General features: G+C 59.1%; 1 protein-coding gene across 3 annotated transcripts in view; it reads left to right on the forward strand.

The window, feature by feature from the left end:
- The window catches only part of SARDH (sarcosine dehydrogenase), a 59,668-nt gene extending 34,324 nt beyond the window's left edge, over window positions 1–25,344 (forward strand). For all 3 annotated transcript variants that reach the window (XM_025859514.2, XM_073889905.1, XM_073889904.1), the window contains 6 exons: window positions 4,247–4,394; window positions 8,201–8,294; window positions 20,766–20,928; window positions 21,445–21,613; window positions 23,320–23,455; window positions 24,194–25,344. In XM_025859514.2, the coding sequence (XP_025715299.1) occupies window positions 4,247–4,394; window positions 8,201–8,294; window positions 20,766–20,928; window positions 21,445–21,613; window positions 23,320–23,455; window positions 24,194–24,319 (836 nt within the window). In that variant the 3' untranslated portion in view covers window positions 24,320–25,344. The remainder of the gene's footprint in view (window positions 1–4,246; window positions 4,395–8,200; window positions 8,295–20,765; window positions 20,929–21,444; window positions 21,614–23,319; window positions 23,456–24,193) is intronic.
- Window positions 25,345–27,706: the final 2,362 nt, after the last annotated feature.

Genomic DNA, 27,706 nt, shown 5'->3' on the forward strand with positions numbered 1-27,706 from the left:
GGAGACTGTTAGAACCGCTGGGATGGAAAAGAGTGGAACTATGGAGGCTGTGGGAAGTAGCTGAGCCAGGATGAGGAAGGCTTCCTGGAGGAGGTGATGTCTGGCCTGAAAGGGGGCTGGGAAGAGCTGGGTGGAGAGGTCAGCAGGGCTGGAGAAAGGCTGGTGGGAGCTTTGTGTGGCCCTCATCCCCGAGGAGAGGGGAGGCCCTGACACAGACATAGCTTCCATCCTTGCAGAGCGAGTGGAGCTGGGGGTGCAGGGCAGAGGGACCCCAGTGAGGGTGCGGAGGGTCCATGGAAATCCTGGGCCAGGCCCCGCCACTGACTGACTCTGTGGCCCACGGCTCCGAGCCTCAGTTTCCCCATCTGGGGCATGGGGACCTCGCTGGTGCCCTCCACGGGGAGCTGTAGTGAAAACACTTTGTAAACTGAGCCACTGCCCAAGGGTGTACCCATGATATGCCTTTCAAGATGATTCCGGTGGATTCCTGGCCCTGGTCCTTGCCAGGGCTGGGGGAGAGCAGGCTCTGGCGCAGAGGGAAGGGAACGGTGCTGATGCTTCGGGAGGTGTCTTTCCTACACTCTTGGTGCCTCCGAGTTCTCCTGGGAGGGAGGGAGGGAGGGGTCGGCGCTGGGCCTGCCAGTGGAAGTGTGCGTGGTGAGGGAGGCTCGAGGACGCCTGCGTCACATCCTGGGAGGCTCTGGAGTGTGCTGACGGGCCCGGGGACACGGCCAAACACGAGAAAACCGGCGGCGTGCAGACTTTGTTTTATTTTCAGCCTTAAAAACTGTATCGTTCCTGCCATGAATATGCATGTCTGTTCAATATGCTTGTTTCAGATGGGGGTTAATTACACCTGTTACATCAGATCACCATTAAGTCAAGAGGATGAGGTGATTTGTATTCAATCGAGGTTGTGTACAAAGCAGCTGTCGATCCTAAATGTGATCTTGCTTGATCTTTTATATCACAAAAGGAAAACGTGCTCGTAGGAGGCATTTCAACAATACCGAGAAATAGAAAATAAAATCTGCAGCCCCCAGCTCCCCAGCTGGAGGCCGAGCCCCCGGACTCTGTGCCCGCTGACTGCCCTCTCTGCCACGTCTGCCTGAGGGCTGGGCCTGGAGCTGGGCTGACTGTGGCCTCGGGACCAAGCACTTTGGGTCGTCGATGAGGGACAGCTGCCCAGAAAATGCCAGGTCCACCGGCCACCACCTCTCGGGCACCGGCAGCCCCAGGAACTCGCGTCCTTCAGTGAGGGACCTTAGGTGGCTTCAGAGAGTCACAGCGTGTGTCGGGGGCTGGGTCAGAGGACACTGTTGGAATTCCAATGTCCTTTAAGAGTCCTCAGCCCAGGGATGGAGTGGGGGGGCCTTTGGGGGCTGACTTGTCTTTTTGGCTTCTGTCTCCCTTTGTGCTCATCAGTTTTAAGAGAAAAGAGGAAGAGAGGAAACATGATCAAACCTGGTCAGTAGATTTTTTTTTTTATCCAATGGATGCTCTCAACAGCCCTATAGGAGCTGGTGTGTCTCTGCCCATCTTACAGATGAGAAAACAGGCTTAGACAAGAATTGAGGCCAGTGAGTCACAGAACTGCCTCTGGGCCAGGCTGGACTGGTGCCAAGACTTACATGTTCCCCAAGACAGGCTCCTCCTGGGGGTGGGGTAGTGTCCCTGCAAAGTGTGTATGTGGCAGGGATTTGGGGAGCTGCCCTTTCTGCCCAGCCCCATGGTCCAAAGGATGCAAAGGTGCGTGCAGGGTACGGTCCTGGCTGGAGGGAGATTGTGGGGTGGGGACAGGCAAGTGGGGAGGTGGTGGAGGTGCTCTGCAGGGTTGGGGTGGGGTAAATGGGCTTCCCAGAGGAGGGGGTGTTTGAGCTGGATCCGGGAAAATGAGAAGAGGCTCAGGTCCTGTGAGGCACTAGTGAGTGGGAGGGCCTGGTGAAGATGTGTCCTGGCCCAAGACTAGAGCCGAGTATATCAGAACCAAGTGCCTTGTGAGGGGGCAGGGGTCCCGGGGCAGGCTCTGACGGGCTGGGGGAACACTTTGAGACCATCCTGAGGGCTGTGGGAGTGAGGGTGGGAGGTGGTGAGGTTGGACTGGCATGGGATTGGGGGCTGGGGCCAGGAGGGGACAGATCCAGCCATCCAAGCCAGAGATGCTGCAGCCCGAACAGAGCCACAGCCGTGGGCGCGGAGAGAAGGGGCTCAGAGGCGGCTTTGGGATGTGAGGATGAAGGAGACAGCAGGGCCGCGGGTGACCCCAGGGCCTGGCCATTTGCCAAGAAATGCCTGCAGCTCTGCTATTCAGGGAGGGCTTCCTGGAGGCTAAGGCCTCTGAGTTGGATCTGGAGGGGCAATGGGATTAGGGGAGCAGAAGAGCACACAGCACATGGGGTGCCAAGTTCAAGAATGTCCCAGGGCTCACCTGGAGGAGGGGGGCAGGAGGGCAGTGGGGCCCACAGCCCCTGCGTCTGCTCCTTCCCCGGGGGGGTGGGAGAGGGAGGAGGGCCCCAGCACCAGGCTTCCGTTGGTGGCCCCCAGCCCAGCCCAGGAACCTCCAATGAGAGCCCCCACAGGAGGTGCTCTTGGAGAGGCAGAGAGGCCCGGTACCCCTTCATCCCCAGCCCTCGGCCACCAGCGGCACCCTCCCTGGCCAGAGAAGGATAGGGAGGCGTGCCTACTTTTTAATTATGGTGGGGGGCTGTACCACAGCTGTGGGGTAGCCCTTGGGAAGGGCCGGAGGAGGGCACTTAGGAGGATTCTCCAGCCTCAGGAGCCCCCCGGCCATCTCCACCAGTGCCCACGAGCTATGCCTGGGTCCGGGGGTGGTGCTGGGCCTGTGCGGGCCAATGCCCAGAGCCAACAGTGTCCGGGGCCGAGAGAAGCAGCTGCCACGCAGTACCCCAGGAAGAGGGTGCCTCCCAGGGCAGAACCAGCTCTGCTCCTGGCTCTGGGCCCCTCCTGAGGGCCCCTCCCATGGTGGCTGTGTCCACCTGGCCCGTGAGGCCAGCTCTAGTCGCATTCCCACTGTGCAGATGGAGAAGTGGCCGGGAGCTCTGGGATTGTCCGGTTCCACTGCTGTGAGGCTAGGGACCCTGTTGGAATTAATGAGGAAGGAAGGAAAGAGGCAGGATGCTCAGGGAGGTACCGAGAAGCTGAGATGGAGGAGGACCCCACCCCAGGCCTCCCCTGGCTCCTCCGGGAGATGGGGGAGTGGCCAGTGGGAGCCTGCCTGTCCTGGCACAGCACCCCGGCGGATGAGATGTGTCGACCCTCAGTTGCAGATAAGAGTACCGAGGCTCAGAGGGGCCTTGTGATGGGCCCAAGGCCACACAGCTGTCCCAGGTCCCAGCTCCCCAGGGCAGTGGCTCTCCCAGGACACTGGGCCAAGGCAGGCTGCCCTCCATTCGCCCCTACCTGGTGGCAGTGTGGCTCAGGCCATGGACTCACAGCTGGACAGATTTTCTACCATGTGGCCTCCATGAACCTCAGTCTCCTTTTCTGAAACCCTGGGGTGGTGACAAGTGTCAGTCTCCTGGGGGGGAATCAAGGGGATATATTTTTTTAAAGAATTTATTTATTGGAGAGAGAGCGTAAGCGAGAGAGAGAACACGAGCACGGGCAGAGGGAAAGCGAGAAGCAGACTCCCCATTGAGCGGGGAGCCTGATGCGGGGCTCGATCCCAGGCCCCTGGGATCATGGCCTGAGCCGAAGGCAGTTGCTTAACGGACTGAGCCACACAGTCACCCTGGGAATCAAGGGGATATTGCCTCTAAAGCTCGGCCCATTACCTGGCCCCAGCAAGTCCTGCTATGGCCAAGGGGGGACCCGGAGACCAGGGGCCAGGGGAGTATGGAGTGAAATGAGAGCCAGAGAGGAAAAGAGACTGGTCCACGCCTGCCCAGCACTGATGACAGATGGAGCATCATCCCTGTGGCATGATGGTGTTGGGAGTTCTTCCCCTTTCCTGGATCAGGAGCCCTTTGAGAAGTGGGTGAAAGCCTCAGACTCTCCCAGAAAAGGGCTCCCTTGGCACGTGCAGCCCTCGGGGGTCCTTCGTCCTGGCCTCCAACCCCAGCCCCCTGCTGAGAAGCCAGGGCCCCCAGGGAGGGTCGCTGTGCTCTGGCTTGTGTTGTTCACTCTCCAGAAAAGAGCAAGTATTTCCTCAACCTCTCGGTTGGGCTACGCCTCGCTGCCCCCTCCATCCTGCCGTCCTGCCCTGAGTCCGGTGCTTCTCTTCCAGGGGAGGGCTACTACCTGGCCGTGGGCGGGGCCGTGGCCCAGCACAACTGGGCTCACATCAGCACGGTGCTGCAGGATCAGAAATTCCGGTGCCAGCTCATCGACAGCTCTGAGGACCTGGGCATGATCAGCATCCAGGGCCCAGCCAGGTGAGGAGCCGCGGGAGATGCACAGCCCCTGGGACCCAGCCCCGGGTTCCTCCAACCGGGTCCTGCGGGCAGAACCACTGCGGGTCCAGAATGGGATGTTCTGGTTCGCTGGGTGATCCGGTGAACCCAGAGGTGCCATGTTGGATAAATCGTTTTCAAAGCGCTAGAATACAGAAAAGCCCTTTATGTGAGCGTCAGACTCAACCATACGGTGTCTCAGCATCTGAGGGCTCAGGGGTCACAGAAGGGCCTGTGTGTGTGTGTGTGGGGGGGTGTCTTTGGGTTGCTGACTCAGCCTAGGAGATACTGATGCCATCTCAAAATGGGCACAGCCAGGCTGGGGTTCTACCTGCCACTGGGGCTGAGAATAGTACGGAACTGAGGCCACTGCCCCCCGGGGCCAAACGCCTCCGTGATCACCTCCAGTGATTAGGCCTGCAGATGGGTGATCCAGTCATTCGTTCGTTCTGTATTTGCTGAGCTGCATTCCCACCCACGGGGAGCCTGCAAGGTCCTCAGACGCTGGCTGTGCGTGGCGCCACAGAGGGGGCTTAGGCAAAGGGGCGCCCGAGCAGCTGTGCACTTCGGGACGGTCCCTCCAGCTGGGCTTCAGGGAAGGGACTCGGGGGTGGAGGACCAGAGGGGAAGAATGATCGTCTTAACAACCACCAAATGCACACCTGTGATTTGCCAAACCCTGTGCGGGGCTCTCCTGAAACTACGGATGATAGCCCTTGCAGGTGGTTCTAATTGTTCTTGTTCCTTTTGGTGAAGAAACAGAGGCAGAGAGAGGTAGCGATCTTTGCCCAGGGTGGTACAGCTAGTTAGGTGCTCCATCACTGACCCCAGAGCCCGGCGCGCATTGGCGCGGGGGCGACACCTCTTGAGTGGTGGACCCTGCCAGACTGGAGGGTGCAGGCGGAGGCAGGGGAGGAAGGGCACATGTCAAAGGAAGGATGTATTCCCGAAAAATGATGGGAACAGCTGGTTGCCGAGAGGGAAGAGTGGACCCAAAGCTGCACACTCAGACCCTGCCCTAGGATCCATTTTCCCGGGTGCCTTAGAGATGACCAAGCCAGCAGCTCCCCGGCTGGGTCCTGGACGGGCCAACCGCCCCTCCCAGACTGTGTTGTAGCTGTTTTCTTAGGGGCGCACGGCAGATGGACAGGACCTGCTCGCTGAACGAATGTATAGAATCTGAGTAGGTCATATACTTTAATGTTGATCGGCTTCTGTCAAGTGTTTGACCAACATCCACTAAGAGAACATTTGGGCAAAGCCCTGAAGGAAAAAAATGAGGAATCAAGCTTTGGAGCTCTGGAGGGACGGTGTTCCAGGCAGAGGAAACAGCAGGTGCAAAGGCCCTGTGGCAGGGGTGTGCCCATGTGTCTGAGGAAAAGCAGGGAGGCCAGCTGGAGCAGGGCAGTTGGAGGTGCGCTCGGAGAGCAGAGGAGGTGAGGACCTGTAGGGCCAGGAGCTGTTTCCCTGAGTGAGGGGGACTGAGCAGAGCAGAGACATGGTCGGACTTGGGCTTTAACAGGGTCTTTGATGCCGGGCGGGGGAGGAGGCCAGCAGGTGTGTTAGGAGCCTCAGGGACCAGAGAAGCTGGGACTTCGAGGAGGGAGCATTGAGCTCTGTCCAGGTGGTCAGTGGGTCCAAGTGGGATGAGGACCAGAAACTGACCATTATTTTTGGCAGCGTGGTGCTTCTGGTGGCCTCGAGGGTGGTTTGCAGGACGGCTGGGTGGGGGCATGTGGAGCCAAGAAGGGAGGAGAGGAACCTGGAGATCCGGTGGTGCGGCTTTCATCTCTCCCTGGGCCAGCCGGCTCCCGTCTGTGGGCGGAATGGGGCCGGGGGTCCTGGCCGGTCCCTGGGGGAGCCTCTGCTCCCTTGTCGCTGCGCCTCAGCTGGCAGTGGGTTATTTTTAGTGTGGGGGAGGCGGGCGGGCAGGGGAGGGAGGGTGCAGGCAGCCAGATCAAGGCAGGGCCCCGGGGGGACGAGCCAGCCTCCTCTGCCTCATTAGAAGCAGCTCCAGGCGGGCGCCGGTGACAGCCATCTCATCCCCCCTGATAATTCCTGAACTTCCTGCTCCAGAGTGTCCTCTCCTTCAACAACAGCCTCACGTTCCTGCACGAGGGTCAGCCTTGCCGGCACCACCGGTGGGGCTAGACCTTCGGAGTTGTCCGGTGGGAAGATGGCACCCGGACCATGGGCCATGCTCAGTGACCTGCTGTCCAGTGGAACTCTCTGGAAACGTTCCGTAATTGGGTGGTCCAGTACGGTAGCCACTAAGCTGTAGGTGGCCACTGAACCCTTGACGTGTGTCTGGCCAGACTGAATATTTAATTTTAATTCAATTAAACTCAAGTGGCCACGTGTGGCTGGGGGAGACCGGGCAGAAGTGAATGATCACTACCACAGTTTCTCACTGCTGGCTCACAAGAGCCCTGGGAGCAGGCATCCCTGTCCCCGTGGAGGACGGGGTGCGGGCGATAGGTGAGTAAGGGGAGTCAGGACTTGAACCTGCGTCTCTGGCCCATGCCCTCCAGCGCCACCTGCTGCCTCCCTGGTGGAGGGATAGCCTCCTGCGCCCCAGCCCGCGTTCCCCAGACCTGTGTGCCCGCCCCGTCAATAGATTGGTGCCCAGAGCTACCCCTAGCGCTGCTGAGCCCCTTCAAACCCTGAGCCGGGGCGGCAGCTCCAGGCTCCTTCCCCTGCAGGGACACAGGCTAGGAAGACACCAGCCGCCCCGGGGCTGCAGAGAGGACATGCTCTTGGAAGACTGGGGATGGGTTCTCTGGGGGCTGGCACCACGTGGGTGCTGGGGGTGTGTGTTACATAAGGCACTGGCAGCCTGCGGCACACTGGGCACCTCGAGCCGGCGTGGGTGGGCAGCTACAGCACCGTGGGGGTGGAATTAGGGTGGGCAGCATTCTGAGCTGCAGAACCTTGCAGCCCCAGCACCCGCTGGTACCCCTGCGCGGGGCTGTCTCCTGCCAATGGAGAGCCCACCCTGGGGCACAAAGCTGGGCTGTTGTCAATCAGTTCTATTTACCGTGTGCCCTTCTGTGCCAGGCACATTGGGATAGGAGCCCTGTTGTCACAGGGCGCCTGGTTTAGGGAGTGGGGGGCAAGGACAACCCATGTGTGAGAGGTGTGCTGTCAGGAAATGTATCAGAGCTTCACGACCCACATAAAAGGCACCTGACCCAAACTCAGGGAGTCCGGAAGGGCTTCCTGGCCAGAGGTGGCAGCTGAGCCGACACCTGAAGGATGACAAAGGCTTAAACAGAGGCAGGGGACCTGGGTGTTATGCCAAGGAGTGAACTAAGGCCTCGAGGGAGGCCAGGGGGCAAGGGGCCCCGGAAGGGAGGGTTTCCATGGATACTGAGGGCTTTGGGCCCAGCGAGGTCTCAGCCAAACTCTTAAGCCTGATAGCCGGATTCTGTGGGGGGTGGGAGAGCAACCTTTGACCTCGGGGAGCTCACAAACCAGCCTCCTGCCCGTAGGACCTGGGGGCGTTAGACGGCTAGGTCACTGCCCCAGGAGTCACGTCAGTCTGGTCTCCATGCAGGCTGGGTTCACTGTTGTTGTTCCTGGCTTTTTTTTGTGGACTGTATTTTTGGCTTGTGTTCACCTTGGTGTGCTTTTATGAATACCCTTTTGTCAGTCTGCCCTACGAGTTCAGGGACTCATCCTGCTCACTGCTGTATCCCCAGCGTCTTCCTGGCCCAGGGCCTGCACCCAGGAGCGCTCAGCAAGTGTTTGTTGACTGACTGACTAACCGACTTTGTTCCTGTTCACAGCCGGGCCATTCTCCAGGAGGTGCTTGATGCAGACCTGAGCAATGAGGCTTTCCCGTTTTCCACCCACAAGCTGGTGAGGGCCGCCGGGCACCTGGTAGGTACCTCCCGGCTGCCATCTCCTGTGTTGTGGGTGGCGGCAGTGCGACTGGGGCTCGGACTTGGGAGCCAGTCTGTTGACTTCCCTAAGCCTTTGTCCACCACTGTGAAGTGGGGACTAGACGTTCCCGCCCATAAGCTGTTCGGAGCTCAGAAGGCTGACGGGTCCACGTCAGGCTCCACCCCTCCCCCCCGGTACTGTGCCCAGTGCCTGGCACCTGCTGGGGGCCTTGCTCGCAGGCTTCCGCCAGGAAATAGCCTTGGCCTTGCCACCTGCACAGCCACCCGCAGCATCCCCCTCCTCGGAGGCACAGGCCTCTGGGCTCAGGGTGATGTGTACTGCCTCCACCACATGGGAAACAGGGCTGGGGACCGCAGAGCTCCGTGCCCTCTGAGGAGGCACCTGCCCTTCCCTAGTGTTCTCCCACCCCTGCCCGCCCAGCACTGTGGGTGTGGGAGGAGGAGGGGCTGCTCCGTGGGGTGGGGGTGCACAGCCCCCACCCCCAGCCCCAGAAAGTCCAGGTCCTGGGACCCAAGGCTTCTGGAATGGTGGACAATGTCAGGCTCCCTTGGACCCGGCTCCGGCTGGAAGCTTCTTTGGAGACCAGGGGCTGGGGCGGGGCCAGCTCTAGGTCAGCCCGTCCCTTCCCTCCTGGTCCTTGTAGGAAGTTAAGCATCCTGATCTCCGTTCTGATTCCCCGAGGCCAAGGGGAGGATCAGATGGTCAAGGTGCCCTCAGCCACCATGTGCCGGGGGCTTGTGGGCACCAGGCGCTGCTCCAAGCACACGGCACACGCATGGCCCACATCTTCTTCCCAACGATGTGAAGGTTCCATGACGAGGTTTCTCAGCCTCGGCACTATGGACATTTGGGAAGATACTCTGTATTGGAGGCCGTCCCAGGCCTCGTAGGGTGTTTGGCAGCAACCTTGGCTTCCACCCATTCAATGCCAGGAGCACCCCCAGCTGTGACAACCAAAAATGTGTCCAGATGGGAACAAGTGTCCCCAGGGGGCAGACTCACCAGAAGGGAACTGCTGCTTGTCTGTGATTATCCCTGTGGTGGTCAGGCTGTCCGCAGTCGTGGCCGGGTGAGATGACCCAGGCCCTGCAGCAGCTCTTGATGTAGGAAACCGAGCTTGGAGAGGGTGAGGGACTGCCCGAGGCCCTCAGCTAACCAAACAGAAAAGCACACAAATACATGTCAATAAAACGGATGTGGCCATCGGGGGCGGGTGGCTGGACAGCTGGGCTGGGGGGCTCCTCTCCTTGTCCACTTCTCCGTGTTCGCTGGGGGTTTGGTGGGGAAAGTGCCAGGGAATGTTGGTGGGGAGGGGGATCCTGGCCCGCGGAGGGCCTGGAGTTCCAGGACCAGCCTGCAACTGAATTTGCTGTTAGCAAATCAACAGTGTGTACTGAGGTCTGCGAGGGGGGCTGCCAGAGAGGGTGGGGGACAAAGGCTGCTCTGGAGCAGGGGAGTACTGGCTGGGCTCTGTTCCTGCCTTCCCTCTCTGGAAGGGGCTAAGGGACAGGAAGCTGTGGGGGGGGTGGGGAGGTTCCTCTGTCTAGCTTGCTTCCTGCCTCCTTGGTGCAGAGCTGCCTGCCAGGACCAGAGAGGGTAGGTGTTTTGAGAAAGTGGCACAGCGCGACCCCAGGCCCCGGCCGGCATCCAGCAGGCCCTGACTGCAGCTGGGCCATGAGTCCCCATGGGGACTGGGTTCTGGCTTGCGGAGGTGTGAAGGGGAGTTGAGAGGCTTGGCATCTGCTTGGCCTGCGTGTGGCTCGGGGGTAGTGGGAGAGAGGACCAGGTGGGAGCACTTCCCTTCCCAGCCCAGGCCGCTCCAACGAGGCACCTGGGACGGGACTTGTTCCTGGCCAGGGGGCTCCAGCTGCCTCCTGCCCCTGGGGGCCGGCCCCTCACAGCCCGCCCTGGCCGCCTCCCTAGGCCTGGCCCGTGGCGGTCTGGCGGCACCTTGTCCGGCTGGGCCTGGGAGCCAGGCTGGGTCAGGTCTGGGACCGTGGGGAAGCCCTCCCTAGGGTAACAGGTGGCCCAGACACAAGGTGAGGGTGCCCTGAGATGCCTGGGTTGGGGTGCAGGACACCCATGGGGCTGCATCTCCTCACTGTCTCCTCTGGAACAGGCTTCTTGGCTTTGTCAAAGAGTATTTTATTACTCTGTGAACAAATGCTCAGTTTCCAACCATAAGTGTGTGGCGCGGTGGTGAAGCAGGCAGGGGGCCTGGAGGCAGAGCTCACTGACCCCTTCGGGTGCGACCCTTGAGCTCTCCAAGCACAAGATGCCGCAGTCTGGCTGGAGAGATGTTGGCATCACACTGGGAACGTTTGTAAGCCAAGAACAAGGAGATGGAAGCCAAGCCCAGGTTAGCAGTTCAGTGTGCCTCACAGAATCTTCTCTCCCTGATCTCTGTCCATGAAGCTTGAAACAGAAGCAGGACCATCCACAAATACAGTTTGTGCACCCAGCTTTATTCTCTGACAGTGGTTGTAACAGTTTTTTTTTTTTTTTTAAGATTTTATTTATTCATTTGAGAGAGCACAAGCAGGGGAGAGGCAGAGGGAGAGGGAGACACGGGCTCCCCGACTGAGCAGGGACTCGATCCCGGGACTCCAGGATCATGACCTGAGCCCAAGGGAGACGCTTAACTGGCTGAGCCACCCAGGCGCCCCAGTTGTAACAGTTTTCTGGTTCCTTTAAATATTCTCTGAGAACCACTTTGAAAACCTGTGTGATCCTCCCTCAGCTCCTCGAGCAACGCCCGTGCTTAGACATTCCTTGTCCTGGGAATAGCCCAGTGAGGAGCTCCCCGTTGATGGTGGTCCTTTTATGACTCTGATTATTGACCTAAGGCAGATTCCTCAGACCCAGAGACAGGTGTCCCAGGTACACAGTCCTGGCCTTCCGGGTCATTCCATGCGGGGTCCTTGCCCATCATTTGGCATTTTCTGTGTCCTCCCCATGCCCGGTGCTGTCCCAGGCCTTCTGGGGGAGAGTGGGCACAAAAGTACAGAGCTTCCTAAGGCAGGTCCCACCTGCGGGACGGGAGACTGGCACCCTCGGCTCACATTGGGCCAATCCAGGTTCTCACGCGAGCCCTGGCATTCTAGCCTGAACTGCAGGATCCATTCCCAGGGCTCAGCGTCCTCTCCCCACCTCTGCCCGCCCCGATCCCCCACACCCCCCACCTGGCTCTAGAATTAATTCCGGACACGTTGGCTGGTAGCCCCCCAGGTGCCGGGCCCAGAGCTTGACCCGGAGGCTCTGGGGTGGAAGAGGCGGGCTCCTGCCCTCCCCAGGCTCATAGCCTTGCTGTGGGTGGGGGTGGGGGGGGGCGGGAAGGACTCTGCAGCACGGTGCACCCTGCATCGGGCAGGAACACGTTCACGGGCGGGGGAATAGAGTCTTGGCAAGACAAGTAAATGTGAGAACAACAAGGTGGTGGAGAGGATGTGACTTGGGCCCCTCGGCTGGGCAGTAGTGTGCCTGTGCTGGGTGGGGAGGGGCTCTGCCCTGGGACGGGGTCCCCCATGCCCCTGCCCCCTGGCCCCCCTGGCAGGACCAGAGGAACCCATGCCCCAGGGTGGCCAGCAGAGACTCCTTCCTCTCCCCTGCCCGGCTTAGAAGCACATCGCGGTCCCCTGCAGGGGACCGTGCCCACCAGGGCCGGGGTGACGCCACCTCACTCCTCAGAACAGCCCATCTCCGAACACACGGATTCACCGTCCTGCAGGGTCACGCCTGCGTCCCTGTCCTCGGATGCTGTGGGGCCCCTAGGGGGCTGGGCAGTTGGGTAAGTGCCTGGCTGAAGCATCTTTGTGCAGAACCCTGCCTCTCAGCCGCTCCTTCTTCCTCTTCCCCCTCCTCCCTCTCCCTGCTGCTCTCTGGAGGTCACATCTAGTAACCTGGAGGTCGGGTCGCTGCCCCGATCTGTGACCCCCTAGGGGCTGGGAGTCCCCGGGGGGCCCAGCTCCTGAAGATGAGGGCCTCAGGGGCGGGAACTCTCGAGGATGGGACGCAGCTAAGGGTGTGGTAGGTTGGTGCCCCAGACGTGCCGGGAGCCTGCCTCCAGATCCCACATTCTCCTGAGGGCCAAGGAGGCTTGAACAAAATGGAGCGAAGGCCTAGTTTCCTCGGGGTCGATGTTACGGGTTTTGCTGACCTCCGTGTGGCCCAGACCACACGCTGGTCCAGGATGGTCCAAGCCTAGGGCACAAGAGCTTTGCATTCACTGTCCAGTAAGAGGGGTGGGGAAGTCTGCCGGGCAGGGCCAGAGGTTGTGGGGGACCTGGGCTGCCCCTATAGGCCCCATGGTGGCCTCACAGGCAGGCGGGGAGGTGGGAGCTGGGTCAGCACAGAACCCAAGGGTCAACAACAAAGTCAGTCCGGTGTTCAGCAGAGCTGGGGGCCTGTAGTCCCGGCTTCTAGGCCCGCCCTGGCCTTCTGGGACCACCTCTCCTGGCCTCCATTTCCCCACCCGCGACACAAAGCCTAGACAGTATATCAAACCTTTTCTGGGCTTCTTGTGAGTCTGTCCAGACAGCCTGAATTCTCTCTGAGCCCAGGGGGATTTTCTATTCTCCCAAATAATATCATGCACCGGCTTCAGCACATCCTGGCGCCATATCCCTCCGTGTGAGGACACGCTGGGGCCAGAGGGCAGGCTGGGCCAAGTTTGGTGGGAGGTAACTGGATCCCAGCCAACCAGATGCAGGAGAGGAATGTGTGCCTGTGTAACCGGTAAGGCCTCCTGGTTGCAATGCACGGAATGATGAGGGCCAGAGCCCAGACTGCACCCAGGCCGAGGGTGGGGGAGCAGGGCCCTGCCTCCCGTGACCCACACTCACAGCCAACAGATGACCCTGGCTGAGCGGCGTCCCCGGCTGAGTGCCGTCCTTGTTTTGCAATAACACCCCAAGATGCTTGGGCCCCAAGCTTCCATGAGGCTTGCATTCCTAGAGGAAGAACAAGGGGCGGAGGGAAGTTGTCCCCTTGGCAGCCAACTGACCAGATGTCCTTACCTCCCACGTGTTGGCCTCGAGGCCAGCGAGGTTCCCGGTGGGAAGCGCTCTCCCCGCGTGGTGACCAAGGGAGACATGGTGTTCCTGGCGCCTCGGCCCGGGACAGGGGGCCCCTCTGGAAAGCAGCAGGCTCTGGGCTGCTAGCTCGTCGCAAGGCACTGCGATAAAATGATTTTCTTCTGAAAATTAATTTCAGGGCAAAAGGACATTGAATTTCTTCTCCTGACGGTGTGAAGTGCTCGCAGTGGCACATGAGGATTCGCTGAGTTCAGGATGGAATGTTCTCCCACCCGCACAGGGTACCTAGCCAATTGGAGGCTTGGGCCTCCCTGCAGAGCCTCGCGTAGGGCCACCCGTGCCTTCACTGCGCCCGCATTTGCCAGTTGGGTTTTAGCCGCTGCCTAAAGTCACTTTGCACGAGCTATGCCGATTCGCCGTGGCTCTGGAAAGCCAGGGGGCCGTGGGCGGGTCCCATGGGTGCTGCGGAGAAATCCGCGTGGCCACAGCCAGTGTTCAAGGTGTCCCCCTGGGGCACGGGGCGTCTGGGTGGCTCAGTTGGTCAAGGTGTCCCCCTGGGGAACAGGGGGGTGTTTTCTTGCCACGAAAGCGTCAGGTCAAGGCATGGCTGGAGTGAGTTTGGATGGCTCTGAGGGACCCCGGGGCGTGAACTTCGGACATTCCAGAAGTTCCTCCAGGGTGGTACTCCATCCTTTCTCAGCAACGAACGCTGGGTATTCTGACGCGACAGGCCTGCCTTGCTCCGTGGGGGCAGATAGCTGTCTTTCTCAGGGATGAGCCCTAACTCTGATCGGTGGCTCGGAACCTGTGGTTCCGGGGCGGCTGGCTGGGGAGGAGTGCTTTCCACTGTGGAGCGTAGCGGGAGAGTCTGTGGCCCATCTGGCGTTCCCGGGGCCTGGAAGAGGAGCCCTGAGGGTTGGACAGTCTATGGAGTTTGCAGATCCTTAGAGAGGGTCAAGTTCTTGACATGTGACTTGAATATCATACCTTTTATTTATTCTTATTCTTGGAAATTAGTTTCCAGTCATCTTTCCCCCAACCCCCTCTCCCTACCACCAGTATCCCCACCACTCTCCCTGCCATTCCCACCACCTCCTCCACCATCATACCCACCACCATGCCCGCCACCCTTACCACCACCTCCACCATGCCCCACCCCCCAGCCAACGACCACCATCACCACCATCGTTACTACCATAATTACCTTCCTCACCTTTACTACCACTGTCACCACCGGAACCGACACCACCACTGCACACTAGCCTTCAGGAACAGACCACTGGGAAGAATTGCACATCCCACTAGCAGAAAAGTATTAGAATCAAGGATGTCCTGGGAGCCTCCAGGGGGTTTGAAACACGAAGATCTTGAACCTATCGCCAACCTCCCCCACCCCTCCCCATTCCTGCAGATCCAAGGCAGAGGGCTGCCCAGGCTCAGATCCCTGCCCATCCCCTGCCTCCAGGGGCCCTGGGATCCTCACTTATTTAAGAGATGACTGAGTTGGAGGATGTGCCTGGTGTGTCGGGGGTGCTGTTACACAACCAAATGCCTGGAAACTTGTAAAACTGCCATGAGCTAATGTGATCTGAAAAGGTTGGACATGCTGGCCTGTGTCTGTGGGCGCATCTGCTTGAGCCCTTCTGTGATATTTACCCAGAAAGGCACACTCCAGGCTTGTTCTGGTGACGCACATGCCCAGGGCATCCCACGGGAGCCAAGTGGCCTGCCCTGCCCTGGGCACCTGCGTGGCCCTTGATCTGAGCCAGGATGGTGACCCAGCATCTCCCTGGATTCAAGTCATGTCCATGGATAGCTGGCGGGGGTGCAGTGAGGCACCAAGCACGGGCTCAAGCCCCTGATTCACATCTTTACTAACACCCGAGCACGCAGAATTTTACTGAAATCCAACCACCCAAAAATAGTCAAGTGAGTCAGTCCAGAGCAGGGAGTGTGTGTCTCCCAGCTTTGCGCACATGCGCTACCGTTGGAAACCCTGGCTGAGCCCCTGTGTGGCTGCTTACCGGTCATGGGCTTCCTCCGAGTGGCTGGAATGGGCTCGCCCCAGCAGGAGAGCAGGTAGTACAATGTATAGGAAGCCTGAGGAGCGGTGGTGAAATTGTCAGGGGCCTGAAATCGGCCACGTGGGGGTATTTATACCACGGAAAGTGATAAGTGCTACAGAGGGACACCCCAGCCACCAGAGCTGATGAGCAAACATTTCCCAAGACATCCGTGGGCCTGGGGCAAGCGGCTGCTCTCTCCTGAGCCCCCAGTTCCGTATCGGCAAAACGGGCACGCCCATAGCACCACCTCACCGATGGTGAGCACCCTGCCTGGGGTTTTATGGGGATGATTCTGTTGAGTGCTCTTAGGCGCCTCTGAAGGACATACGGATATCACGCAGGGCTTGCAGAAGAGACTCAGAGGGAGGTCAGTTGCCAGGGATGGTGCTTGCTGCTCCTGTAGGCAGCGGGCCCCTCACCTCCCTGTGTCAACATTTGCTGCCTCCCCCTTGCTCCTGGTGTCGCAAACATCAAGAAAGTGCAAATCACCCAGTCCCTCTGGGCTTTAGGTGCCCATCCACGGAGAAAAGCGTGTTCTGTTTTTACCATCTTAACCTTTTTTAAGCATGTAGTTCGGTAATGTTAACTATATTCATGTTGTTGTGCAAAAGATTTCCAGAAATTTTTCATCTTGCAAAACTGAAACTCTATACTCATTAAACAACAACCCCCATTCCTCCTTCCCCCAGCTCCTGGGAACCAATCGTCTACTTTCTGTCTCTATGAGTTTGACTAATTTAATTCCATGTAAGTGGAATGTGGATTAGGATTTGTCTCCGTGTCTGGCTTATTTCACCCAGCATCATGTCCTCAAGGTTCATCCATGTTGTAGCCGGTGTCAGGATCTCCTTCCTTGTAATAGTTGAATAATATTCCATTGTATGGATAGACCCCATTTTTTTATTCATCTGTCAGTGGGCACATGGGCTGCTTCCACCTCTTAGCTATTGTGAATAATGCTGCTGTGAACATGGGTGGGCAAATATCTATTCCAGATCTTGCTTTCAATTCTTTTGGCCATCTACCCAGAAGTAGAATTGTTGGACATGTGCTCATTCTATTTTTCATTTTTTTTGAGGATCCTCCACACTGTTTTCCCGAGCAGTTGCACCAGCTGGGCCTAGGGGTTCAAATTTATCCACATCCCTGCTAACACTGGTTATTTTCTGTTTTTGTTTTTGTTTTTGTTTACAGCAGCCATCCTAATGGGTATGAGGTCGTATCTCATTGTGGTTTTGATTTGCATTTCTCTAAGGATTGGTGATAATGACCATCCTTTCATTATACTTATTGGTCATCTGTAGATCATCTTTGGAGAAATATCAATTCAAGTCCTTTCCTCATTTCTTAGCCGGGTTATTTGTTTTGTTGGTGTTGAGTTGTAGGAGTTCTTTATGTATTCTTGATACTAACCCCTCATCAGATACGTGATTTGTAAATATTTTCTCCCACTCTGTAGGTCACCTTTTTACTGTTGGCTGTTTCCTTTGAGGCACAGAAGTTTTCATGTTTGATGTGGTCCCATATGACTGATTTTGCTTTCTGTTGCCTGTGCCTTTGGTGTCATATCCAAGAAGTCATTGCCAAGTCCCATGTCGTGAAGCTTTCCCTTGTTTTCTCCCGGGAGTCGTATAGTCTTAGGACTTACACTTAGGTCTTTAATCCATTTTGAGTTAAAATTTGTATATGGTGCAAGATAAGGGTCCAAGTTCATTCTCTTGCATGGGGATATCTGGTTTTCCCAACACCGTTTGTTGAAGAGACTGTCTCTTCTCCCACTGAGTGGTCTCAGCAGCCTTGTTGAAGATCACTTGACCATATACATGAAGGCCTATTTCTGGGCTCTCTTTTCTCTTCCACTGGTTTATTTGTCTGCTTTTATGCCAGTGCCACACTGTTGTGATTATGGGAGCTTTGTAGTAAGTTATGAAATCAGGAACTGAGAGTCCCGCAGCCTTATTCTTCTTCAAGATTGTTTTGGCTATTTGAGGTCCCTTGAGATTCCCTGTGAATGCTAGGATGGATTTTTCTATTTCTGCAAAAAGTACTCCTGGAATTTTGATAGGGATACATTGAATCTGTAGATCGCTTTGGGTAGCATTGATATCGTGATGATATTGTTTCCCAATCCATGAACATGGGATGTCTTTCCATTTACTTGTATCGCCTTTCATTTCTTTCAGCGAAGTTGTGTAGTCTTAGTGTAGCAGTCTTTCACCTCCATAGTTAGGTTTATTTTTAAGTATTTTATTCTTTTTGATGCTATTAGAAATGGAATTTTGAAAAAAATTTCCTTTTTGGATTGTTCATTGTTAAGGTAGAAAAACGCCATTGATTTTTGTATGTTGATTTTGTATCCTACAACCTAGGCTGAATGTGTTTATTAATTCCAACAGTATTTTGGGGGGTCTTTAGGGTGAGAAAAGGGTTAAAATAAAACCTACTTTAAGGCCCTTCCTGATGACCTTCCATGATTTTGTGACTCCAGCCAGGGCCTGTGGTTCCTGTAAGAGAGAGGGGCTCTGTTTTGCAAGGAGGTTTGCCTCAGTTTGGGGCTTGCTTTTAAAGTCAACCCAACCCAGTCTTTACTGGCAGATGACTGTGAATCAGGCAACGTGCTTTCCGTGAACTCAATGATCACGAGCAATGGCCTCATCCATCTATCAGATAGGGGCACAGAGGCAGGGAGAGGTCGACCCACGTGAGTCTGGTTGACCCAGAGCCCGTGTTCCAGATACCCTCATTCTCAGCTTTCTCCCTTTATTACATGTCCCTGCTCAGAAGAAATGAGGACTCTTCCCAACTCCACTGCTTTAGTGGAGACAAATGCAGGATGTCTCGAGAACCAGTAATTCTGTGAATGTAGAAAGGCACCTGGAATTCCCCAGACTCTTTCCCTCGCTTTGCCAGAAGCAGAGGTCCATCTGCCCCTGTTTTCCTCCATCATTCAAGAAGTAATTTTTTTAGCACCTACTGTGTGCTGGGCCCGAGCACAAGGATGCAGTGGAGAGCCAGGCCCGCCAGGCCCTGGCCTCGTGGGGCTCCTGGGAGCTACAGAAGAGCCTGGGATAGCTCTATCCCACCCCACCGGTGAATTCAAGCTGAGCCCCAGCGCTGACCCTCTTACTTAACTGGGAGCATGTGTGTCTGACATGAACCCGCAATCTTGGGCCATTAATGGGTGAGCTTTTAAAAATGATTTTTCCTGTTTCAAAATGAGATTGGCTTTGAGCCCCAAGCTCCTCCGTGGGCTGTCTAAAATTAGAACCCCGTTGACAAGGCAATCTTTGTCAGGGGCCCATGGCTTGCACTAGGGAAGCAGGGAAATGTCAACAGTACATTTTCTGTGTCAATTTTGAGTTTTTTGAGAGGACTGGGCAAATGGCAACTCAGAGCAAATGTTCGCTGTTTCAAAAGCTTTCAGAATCCAGCCCCTCGGCAGCAGTATGATTAAAGTGTCAGATTTATAAGGAGCCAGGTCTGTGTTTGGGAGAGTGGCCTCCGCCCCCTCCTGTGTAGACAGGATCCCGCCGGAGCTGCACAGGCGGACTTAGTGCTCACCACAAGGATGGGATAAGCTCCTCCATCTCTGGGAGCTCAGCACTTCGCTGTTCTCGCCACGTCCCTTTGGTTTCGAGGATGGTCCTGGGGCTGACCTGACCTGTGGGCTCAAGGACCTGCCTGAAGGCCAGGAAGCAGGAACCCGTTGCCAGGTGTGTAAATGACATGCCCGCAAACCGACTGGGCGGGGACAAGACCCTGGCCATCGGCGTCGGGCAGGGAGTCCTGCCCCCTGCTGGTGTGGCCTCCATGCTGCTGCTGGCCTGGTTGGCATAGAGGTATGCCAGCTACACGCGCCCAGAGACCAGCTGCCCCATCAGAGATGCGTGTGCTCAGGCCGGGCCCGGTGCCTCTGTTTTTGTCGCCCCCTCGATGTTATTTACATCGGTCTCCGCCACCGTGTGGGGCCGAGAAGGGCTCCAGTGACGTAATGTGCAGAACTTAGCCCAGGGACACTGCATAAACAGCACTGTCATCTCCGTGGCGGTGGGGGCCCCTGGTCCTTTGCGGGCCCCTGGGGCCCAGGTCTCACTGAAGTGACTCTCACAAATGTCTGCAGCCTGATGATAAAGTCCTTCCAACCCCGCTGTAGGCCTTTCTGTCCTGCCCTCCCCTACGTGCCCGCCCCAGCTCTGTGCCCCGGCCCCAGCTCTCCTGAGGGCCCGTCGGCAGCTGCAAACTCCGCTAACCTTGCAGCCGGGCCTGTCCCAAGCAGGTGCCTTCCTTCCCAGCACTGGCCCGCCCTGGGCATGGTTGCCATAGAACTGCCTTGTGCTTCTGGCTGAGTCCTTTTCTAAGACTCGGGTCCTGGGGACAGAGGCTGTGTCTGTCTTCAGAGCCCAGCGTCTGGCCGAGGCTGACCAGGCTAGGGAGCAATCACAGGGACGGAATCAGCGCCTGTCTGCTTCCCTTCTTGATGCCTCTGAACCCACGGGGTGCAGCCACGGTGAGCCACGAGTTGTGCCGCCGACCTCCTAGCAACTTGCTTGCACACACATCTCGGGGCTTCTCGAAACAGACAAAGCCAGGCTCCTGACCTCGTCTACAGAGGAGGAAATTGAGGTCAGAGGGAGTCTGGGGGACTCGCCAGAGTCACTGTGGTGATTGCATGGTGGCCTCCAGAACAGAGGTCTACGTCCCAACCCTCACCCAGAACCTGCAAGCGTGGCCTGAGTTGGAACTTGCGGACTTTGCTGATGGGATTAACGTAAGACTCTTGGAGATGGAATCATCCAGGATCAGGGTGGGTCCTGACTCCAATGACAAGCGTCCTGATAAGAGATGAAAGTAGAGAAGACAGGGACACAGAGGAGAAGGCACGTGACACAGAGAATGGAGGGAAGTAACCACAAGCCAAGGAGCACCTGTGGCCCCCAGAAGCTGGAAGAGGCAGGAAGGACCCTGACCTAGAGCTTCCGGAGGGAGCACAGCGTGCTGACACCTGGATGTGGGGCTTCGAGCGTCCAGGACTGGGAGACAGCACACTTCTGCTGTTTTAAGTCCTCGGTCTGTGGTCATTTGGTATGGCCACCCCAGGACACTCACACAGCGACTGAGAAGAGTTGAGGCCTGGGAACCTTGTGTCCACTTTCTCCTGCTGGCCCCCCTTCTTCCCCCTTAAAGATTGCCAAAGCCTGGAGCTCTGTCCTTGGAGACCCCATGCCTTGGTGGCAGGCCGGCCTGGGCCCAGGGCCAGCTAATGAGGATGGCGACAGTAGGGACTGTCCGTCAGTAAGTGGCAGCTGGGCCTTAACCTGGGTTGTCTGAGCCGTGCCCTGTCCCCCCAGGTGCGGGCCATGAGGCTGTCCTTCGTCGGGGAGCTGGGCTGGGAGCTGCATGTGCCCAGGCCAGCCTGTGTGCCCGTTTACCAGGCTGTGATGACGGCAGGCGCCAAGCACGGCCTCGTCAACGCTGGGTACCGGGCCATCGACTCCCTGAGCATCGAGAAAGGTGTGTGCGGGAGCCACGCAGTGCCGGTGGGCCACCCAGAGCCATGCTGTAGGCACAGGGCTGTCGCCCTCCCCGTACTTCTTTCCTGTCCCCAGTCTGCTTCCCGTTTACCCCCTCATGCCTGCTTCCCCAGCCCTGACACCCTTCCTGCGCTGCCCATGAACGCGGTCTTCCACGCAGGCCTGGGGATGGTGCTGGGGTCTCTGACGCCTGTACTTGGAGGGCGAGCGGGAGAGGTGCTTGCCTGGCCTTGTGGGGATGGGGCCAGAGCTGGGTTGGGAGTCAGCGCCTGGCTTTCCCTGGGAGGTTTGAAGAATATGGGGCAGTGCTGCCCGGGTTCTTCCCAGCATCTCAGCTAGCAGTGCAGAGGCTGAGGGCTGGCCCAGGCGACCTTCTGCAGGCGAGGATGCCCCCCCCCCCCCCCCCCCCCCCCCCCAACCCCGGCCCTGCCGGGCCTTCGGAGGAGCCCATCCCCCACCTCTGCCGGGCACTGACCCCAGGCTCTCCTCCCCACAGGCTACCGGCACTGGCATGCCGACCTGCGCCCTGATGACAGTCCCCTGGAGGCAGGCTTGGCCTTCACCTGCAAGCTTAAGTCGGCCATCCCCTTTCTGGGACGGGAGGCCCTGGAGAAGCAGCGGGCCGAGGGCCTCCGCCGACGCCTGCTGTGCTTCACGGTGGATGAGTGAGTGGCCCGCGATCCTGCGTCCAGCAGCAGGGCCCGAGGGGACGTGGCGAGGGTACACCCTCCTCAAACACAGCTTTGGAGAGAGAAAGGCCCGCTGCCGAGCCACCTCTGTGGGGGTGGATCCAGGCTGAAGGCCCAGCGTCCCCGTCACTGTGCAGCAACCTCCCGCTGTGTTCTGGTTCCATCCTCCCCACCGCCCAGGCTGGGGCCACCCTCCCCACTTCCAGATGGAGACCTTGGCTGCCAGGGGCCAGGGTAACTCAGTCACAGGAAGGAGAGCCCACGCTGCAGGGACCCAAGCCCCCCCACCCAGGGGGCGGCTTTGAGCAGGTGGCTCAGATCTGTCCCCAGGAGCTGGGCCCGTGCTGTCCCTGGATTCCACTTGGGGTCAGCGACTCTGAAATGACAGCACCAGGCTGGTGCAGCCCCACCATGGCTCCGCAGGAATCTGAGGAGCATCGGTCCCCTGGACTGCGGCGGCCAGGCTTGGTTGATTTGCGGCTGACAGCCACAAATGGAACCACTTCTCCCAGATTTCTCGAGCCATCAAAAGAAGTGTCAGGAGCTTCAAGGGGGGGGGGGGGGGAGGGCAGAGGGGGCGGAGCTGTGGCTTGTCATCGTCCTGCTGCTTCTCACCGGGCTCCTGTCAGGCAGGCCCTCGTCAGGCTGCTTGTCCACCTAACTCCAGTGTGGGGACGCCGCCGGAGCAGGGGTCTGCGGACCCCCTCCGCCCCGTGGCCCTCCAGAAAGCGCCTGCAGCCTGACCCCGGGAACTAGGAGCAGCTCGGACAGCACTGGCCACAGCCCGGCTCGCCCTGCCCGGGTGTTCTCTGCCGGGCTGCAAAATCCACCCGGAGCTACAGCCAGGGAGGTCCCAATCCTGATGAAGGTCACGGCCAGGAGCTGTAGGGAGCTGCCACTCAGCTCTGGGCCCTGGGCCACACAGGTGGCCTCACCGAACCCGTTTCCTCATCTGCCAACGGCACGTGCTCCGCAGGACTGGGGTGGGACAAAAGAGCAAGGGAGTGCCATAGACCCTCGGTCTGTCCCAGCCTCTTCCCCAGACGGTCACAGAGGCCCCCAGACCCTGTCCACGCGGCTCGGCTCGGAGGGGATCCATAGCCGCGTCCGCGTCAGGTCCCAGCCTGGCTTCCCCGGGCTCAGCCGGCGCCGCCCTCTCCTGGGGGACGTGGCCCTGGGCACGGTCGGGCTCTCCATAAACACCATGAACGAGGTACACCTGGAGGGACGAGTCTGCGAAGATTTGCACCCAGACTTGCCCAGTTACTTCCGGGCGCGGCCGTGATTGCAGGTTGATCTGTGTGTTTTCTGTTCTGAATTTTCAAAAACGTGCAGTCAGCACTCATACCTTACCCGTACTAAAGAAAAGGACGTTTGCTTAGATGATGCGTCCTATTGTGAAAAGAGAGCCAGGCAGAGGAAAGCAAGGCTCGGGGGCATAAGGTTTTTTTAAATCGTTCAGAAGTCAATGGAAAACCAGTGGAAAGGTGGGCCTCTCCCGAATCCCTGCGGCCTGCCTGCAGACATGGGAGGCAGAGCCTGGTTGCGGTCTGCTCCGCTCCTCTGAACATCCCCGGGAGCCTGTGCGCTGGCATCCTGGGGGTGCTGCATCGGCCCCGGGGCCGCGCAGGTCCCCCCTCTGGGGGCTCCGGGGCCCCAGCCTTTTCTCTTGCTTCTTCCAGAAAAGTGCCCATGTTCGGCCTGGAGGCCATCTGGAGAAACGGCCAAGTGGTGGGCCACATCCGGAGGGCTGACTTTGGCTTCGCCATCGACAAGACCCTGGCCTACGGCTATATCCGGGACCCCAGCGGCGGGCCGGTGAGTTGAGCCCCCCCACCACCACCACCAAAACCAAGGGAAGCCGGGTTCCTCGTCAGACACCACACCAGCACCCCTGCGCCGCGTGCACCCCGGCACCGAGCTGCAGGGGGGGAGGTGGGAGGGGCGCACAGGGTCACTGCTGATGAGGCCGTGTTTTCGGGCAGGGTCAGGGGCTGTTTCTGTATTTTCTGTCTGAAAGAATCTGACTTCGGGAACTCCAGGCTTCTGTTGGTCAGAGAGAGGCTCTGGGCCAGGGCTGGCGCCCCGTGCTCCTAGAGCCTGGGGTGGATACCAGACGCCTGACCGTTCTCCCAGGACCCCCTTCCTCTCCTCTCTCCCCTCATCCCAGACACGATCCCGGCGTGGGGGCACGTGCGCCGTGTGCACACATATATACACACTTGTGCCCATGCATACAGATGCGTGCGCAGGCACGGTGGGCACATTTTGCCACGTGACACTTTATAAACCCCAGTAATCCCCCACTGAGCCCGGTTCCTCCCTATCCTGGGGGAGAAACCCCACTGGTGCCAGACCACGGCTCTGCTGGGCCCCAGGCGGTCAAGTCCCAGGCAGGGCACCTACCTGCTCAGGGCAGCCCCTCGGTTGGGAGGAGGGCCCTCGGCGCAGAGAGGGGAGGAAGGGAGGCCGAGCCCCCCTCTAAGAGTCAGGTGGGTATGAACCCAGCACCCACACGGTGACAAGTGACCCCCACCCCCTCCTCTCCTGCAATAGGTCTCGCTGGACTTTGTGAAGGGTGGGGACTACGCTCTGGAGCGGATGGGGGTGACCTACCCTGCCCGGGCTCACCTGAAGTCCCCCTTCGACCCTGACAACAAGAGGGTGAAGGGGTTCTACTGATGTGCCCACGGGGCGGAGCTTCCACGGATCAGGAGGCCGAGACCTGCTCCATCCCTCGCTGACCATCCACACAGGGCCTGCCACCCTGGCCCAGGACCTGGACCCTGACTGGAACATGGGTCTTCCCTGCTCTTACTCCAGGCCTGCTAACCCCCCAAACAGATACCAGCTGAGTAGACAGAAGACTCAGAGGGTCCATCCTGTGGTCACTGACCAAAGGATGGTTGCTAGCCAACACCTACCCCCCCACACCAAAACAACCGCGTAAAGTCTTGGGCTCAGGCAGCGTGCCGTGTGGCCCTCTACAGGCTTCCAGGAAGATGCTCAGTTAGCGCTTTGCACCCAGTGTAAAAGCAGGGAGGCAGAGTTCCGTCTGGAATCCCAGGCCCACCTGACAGGCAGACTGCCCAGAGCATCACTGGAGAGCTTCAAGGTGCATCTGGAATTAGGGACAGAGTAAGGATTGACTAGAACTATCTGCCGTGGGCGCAGTATGGGAGGCATAGAACAGGTATGCCAGCTTGGCTCGGTCCCTGCAGTCAGGCCACTGGGCAGGATGGCCCATTTCCCAGATGCTGGCAGGGAAGGGAGTCCAAAAAGCAAGCTCTTCCTGCCTTGACCTGCTTTTCACTTGGGAAAGCCTTCTGACCTTTGCCAGCTCATGAAATAGGTGCGCAGAAGCAGGGCGTGGGAGGGGTCTCCCCTCGCCTGCCCCCCTCCCTCCCGGCTCACACACCTGCCAGATTGCGATGACCACCGGGCAGCCCCAGCAAAACTGCACCACACAGTCCTGCCCAGGCTTGCCTGACCCTCTGGGGAGAGCCGAAGACGACAGACGTGCGGGGCACAGGGAGGACGGGATTCCCGCGGACACACACAAGAAGCAGTGGGGGGATTGGGGTGTAGGCAGTCCTTGGCGGGCCCTGGCTGCTTTCAGATGCTCACACACCACCCAGCCCCGCTGTGGACTGAGCTGGAACAGGTCAGGCTAATAAAGTCAAAGTCATGGGAAGACGTTTGGGTTTTCAGATGGCCTTTGGAAAGCTTTTTGGCCCCCTCGCCAGACCACAGGCTGGGGAGCTTGGGCCTCTGGCTTTGACACGCCTCCGACACAGGAGCACCTGCAGCCTCCCCTCCTCTCCGGCGGGCCTGGCTCCTGCCCGAGAGAGTCTGGGGGAAGCTGAGTGGACCCCGAGGGGGCCAGAAATGGAGAGGAGGGGAGACAGCTTCCCAGATGGCCTGGCCGGCTTCCCTGGGCTTTGCGGTTTGGCCACGGAGACCTGAATTAGGCGGGTGTACGTGTCCTCCCCCCCCCCGCCACCGCCTGTCCTGGGTCAGAGGGGGGAGGCTGAGGGTGCGGGGGGGCCAGACCCAGATTCCAATCCCACCCCTGCCTCAGGGGCTGAGCTCAGAGGCAGGAGTCCTCACGGTTGGCATGTTCGCTTCTCTGCCGGGGAGAAGTAACCCCGGCCTCTCCCAGAAGGGCACTGGGTCACAACGTGGGAGAGGCCATGGAGCCACCTCCCGAGCTCTCCTGCTGCGTCCCGCCGGCAGCAGCAAGGTCCAGGCCGGGCCGCAGCCCCAGGCGTAGCGCCTGGGAAGCTTAGGGATGGGCCACATGGCCTTCACCTCCGGGTGTCCCGGGGCCAGTCCTTCCTTACCCCCCGCAATCTAGACACCTGCTGCCCTACCTTTTTCTGAAGGTTCTACTGGACAAGCAGGGCCCTCACTGTGTGTGAGTCCTGCCGTCAGGAATTGTGGGCAAACCGGGCTGAGCTCGGCTGGGAGTCAAGACAAGGAGCGAGGGGGCTCCCGTACCATCAGACTCCACCTGTGTGCCGGCCTCAGCAGTCCCTGGAGCTCACAGGGCCCAGGGGGGCGCTGTGCCCCTCCGGAGGGCAGGTGGAGAGGCCCCTACTTAGTGATGGTTCTGCTGGCTCCTGTCCGTCAGGCGGGCGGCACTGGGCCGTCAGAGGCTGCTCGGGTCCCAGATCCCTGCACACAGCCCGGCTCGAGTCCCAGATCCCTGCACACAGCCCCGGCGTTTGCGTCAGAATGGACGGCACGCCACCTCTGGTCTTCCAGGGCTAAGTGGGGAGGGACCCGGCTGGCAGGGACGAGGTGCCTGCCTCCCCAGTGAGGACCATGGGCCCGGGCGGGAGAATGCCCAGGTGAATCCCAGCTCCCTCCATTCCCAGATGCTTCAGGTGCTGGGAGCTGGTGCGCGCCCTCCTCCCTCCAGCAGGGTGGATGGAAACATCAGGGAAAGAGGCACCAGAAACATACCCAAAGTGATTGTAGACAATGAGCTCATCGTGTGCTAAGGTCCTGGGGCAGGCCTGACCTGCCGTGTGACCCGGGCCAGTGTCCTACCTCGTCTGGGCTTCAGCCATCCCAGTTGCGGAGGGGAGTGGGGGGCAGAGTCTTCACACTCCCTGCTTTGCCTCAGTTTGGGACGCCCCCAGTGGGGCTCCTGCCTGCCACAGACCCTCCCTGCTCCCCTGGGAGCACTGTCTAGCCTGGATGGGGCTTGAGGGCTCATCTCAGCCCCCGCCCCTCCGTGAGAGGGTGCACGAGAGGCCAGAGGGCTTGCCCGAGGCCCCCACCCCCAGCACGTTCCAACCCATGTCACTGGTGGAGCGGCAGGGGGCTGAGCCATCTCAGTGGCAGACCACGGGAGCCCCGGGACACTGCTGAGGCCCGGATTCCTGAGTGGGAGACACTGGGGAGCTCCCCGTGAGCCCCGAGGAGGGGCCGAGGCTGGGGGCCATGGAGGGCTCAGCAGAGCATGGCCGCTGCCAGCCGCCGCCGGGGCACCATCAACCCAGCCAGCTGCTTCCACCCACTGGGGAAGGAGGCCTGCCACCCGGCCTAATGGCTGGCTCCTGGGGCTGTGCGGTGCAAGGCCTCAGAACGCTCCCAGCATGAGCTGCTTTACCCTCGTCTGCCTCTTCTGCTCTCGGCTTTGTTCTCCCGTCTCCCCAAATGACAGGCTTAAAGCCCACGGCTCCCCCTGCGAACATGCTAACCCTCTAAATGCCAGGCAAACTCAGGAGCCCCTCGCTGACCCAGGACTCCAAAGGCCAGGCCGGGGGACAAGGCTCAGCCTGCCCCTCGGGCTGCCCCCCAGGCCTGGGCTCCCTGGGCCTGCTGGCCCCAAGGGACCCTGCACAAGCTCCCAGGCATCCCTTAGCAGCTACCACCTTGGGGTCTAAGTGTCTCTCTGCAGGGATCCCCACCCCCGTCCTCTCTTCCCCCTCCCACCCCCCCTTCCCCTTCCCTCCAGAAGAGCCCGTGTCTATCAGAGGAGGAAGGAGCAGGAGCAAAGCCCAGGACAAAGCTTTCATTTCCTTCGAGGGAGGAGGACAGAGGGCAAAGGTCCCCAAA

The sequence above is a fragment of the Callorhinus ursinus genome, unplaced genomic scaffold (genome assembly GCF_003265705.2).
Source record: "Callorhinus ursinus isolate GAN/ISIS: 27379988/994484 unplaced genomic scaffold, GSC_fseal_2.0 scaffold122, whole genome shotgun sequence".
NCBI classification, from domain to species: Eukaryota; Metazoa; Chordata; class Mammalia; order Carnivora; family Otariidae; genus Callorhinus; species Callorhinus ursinus.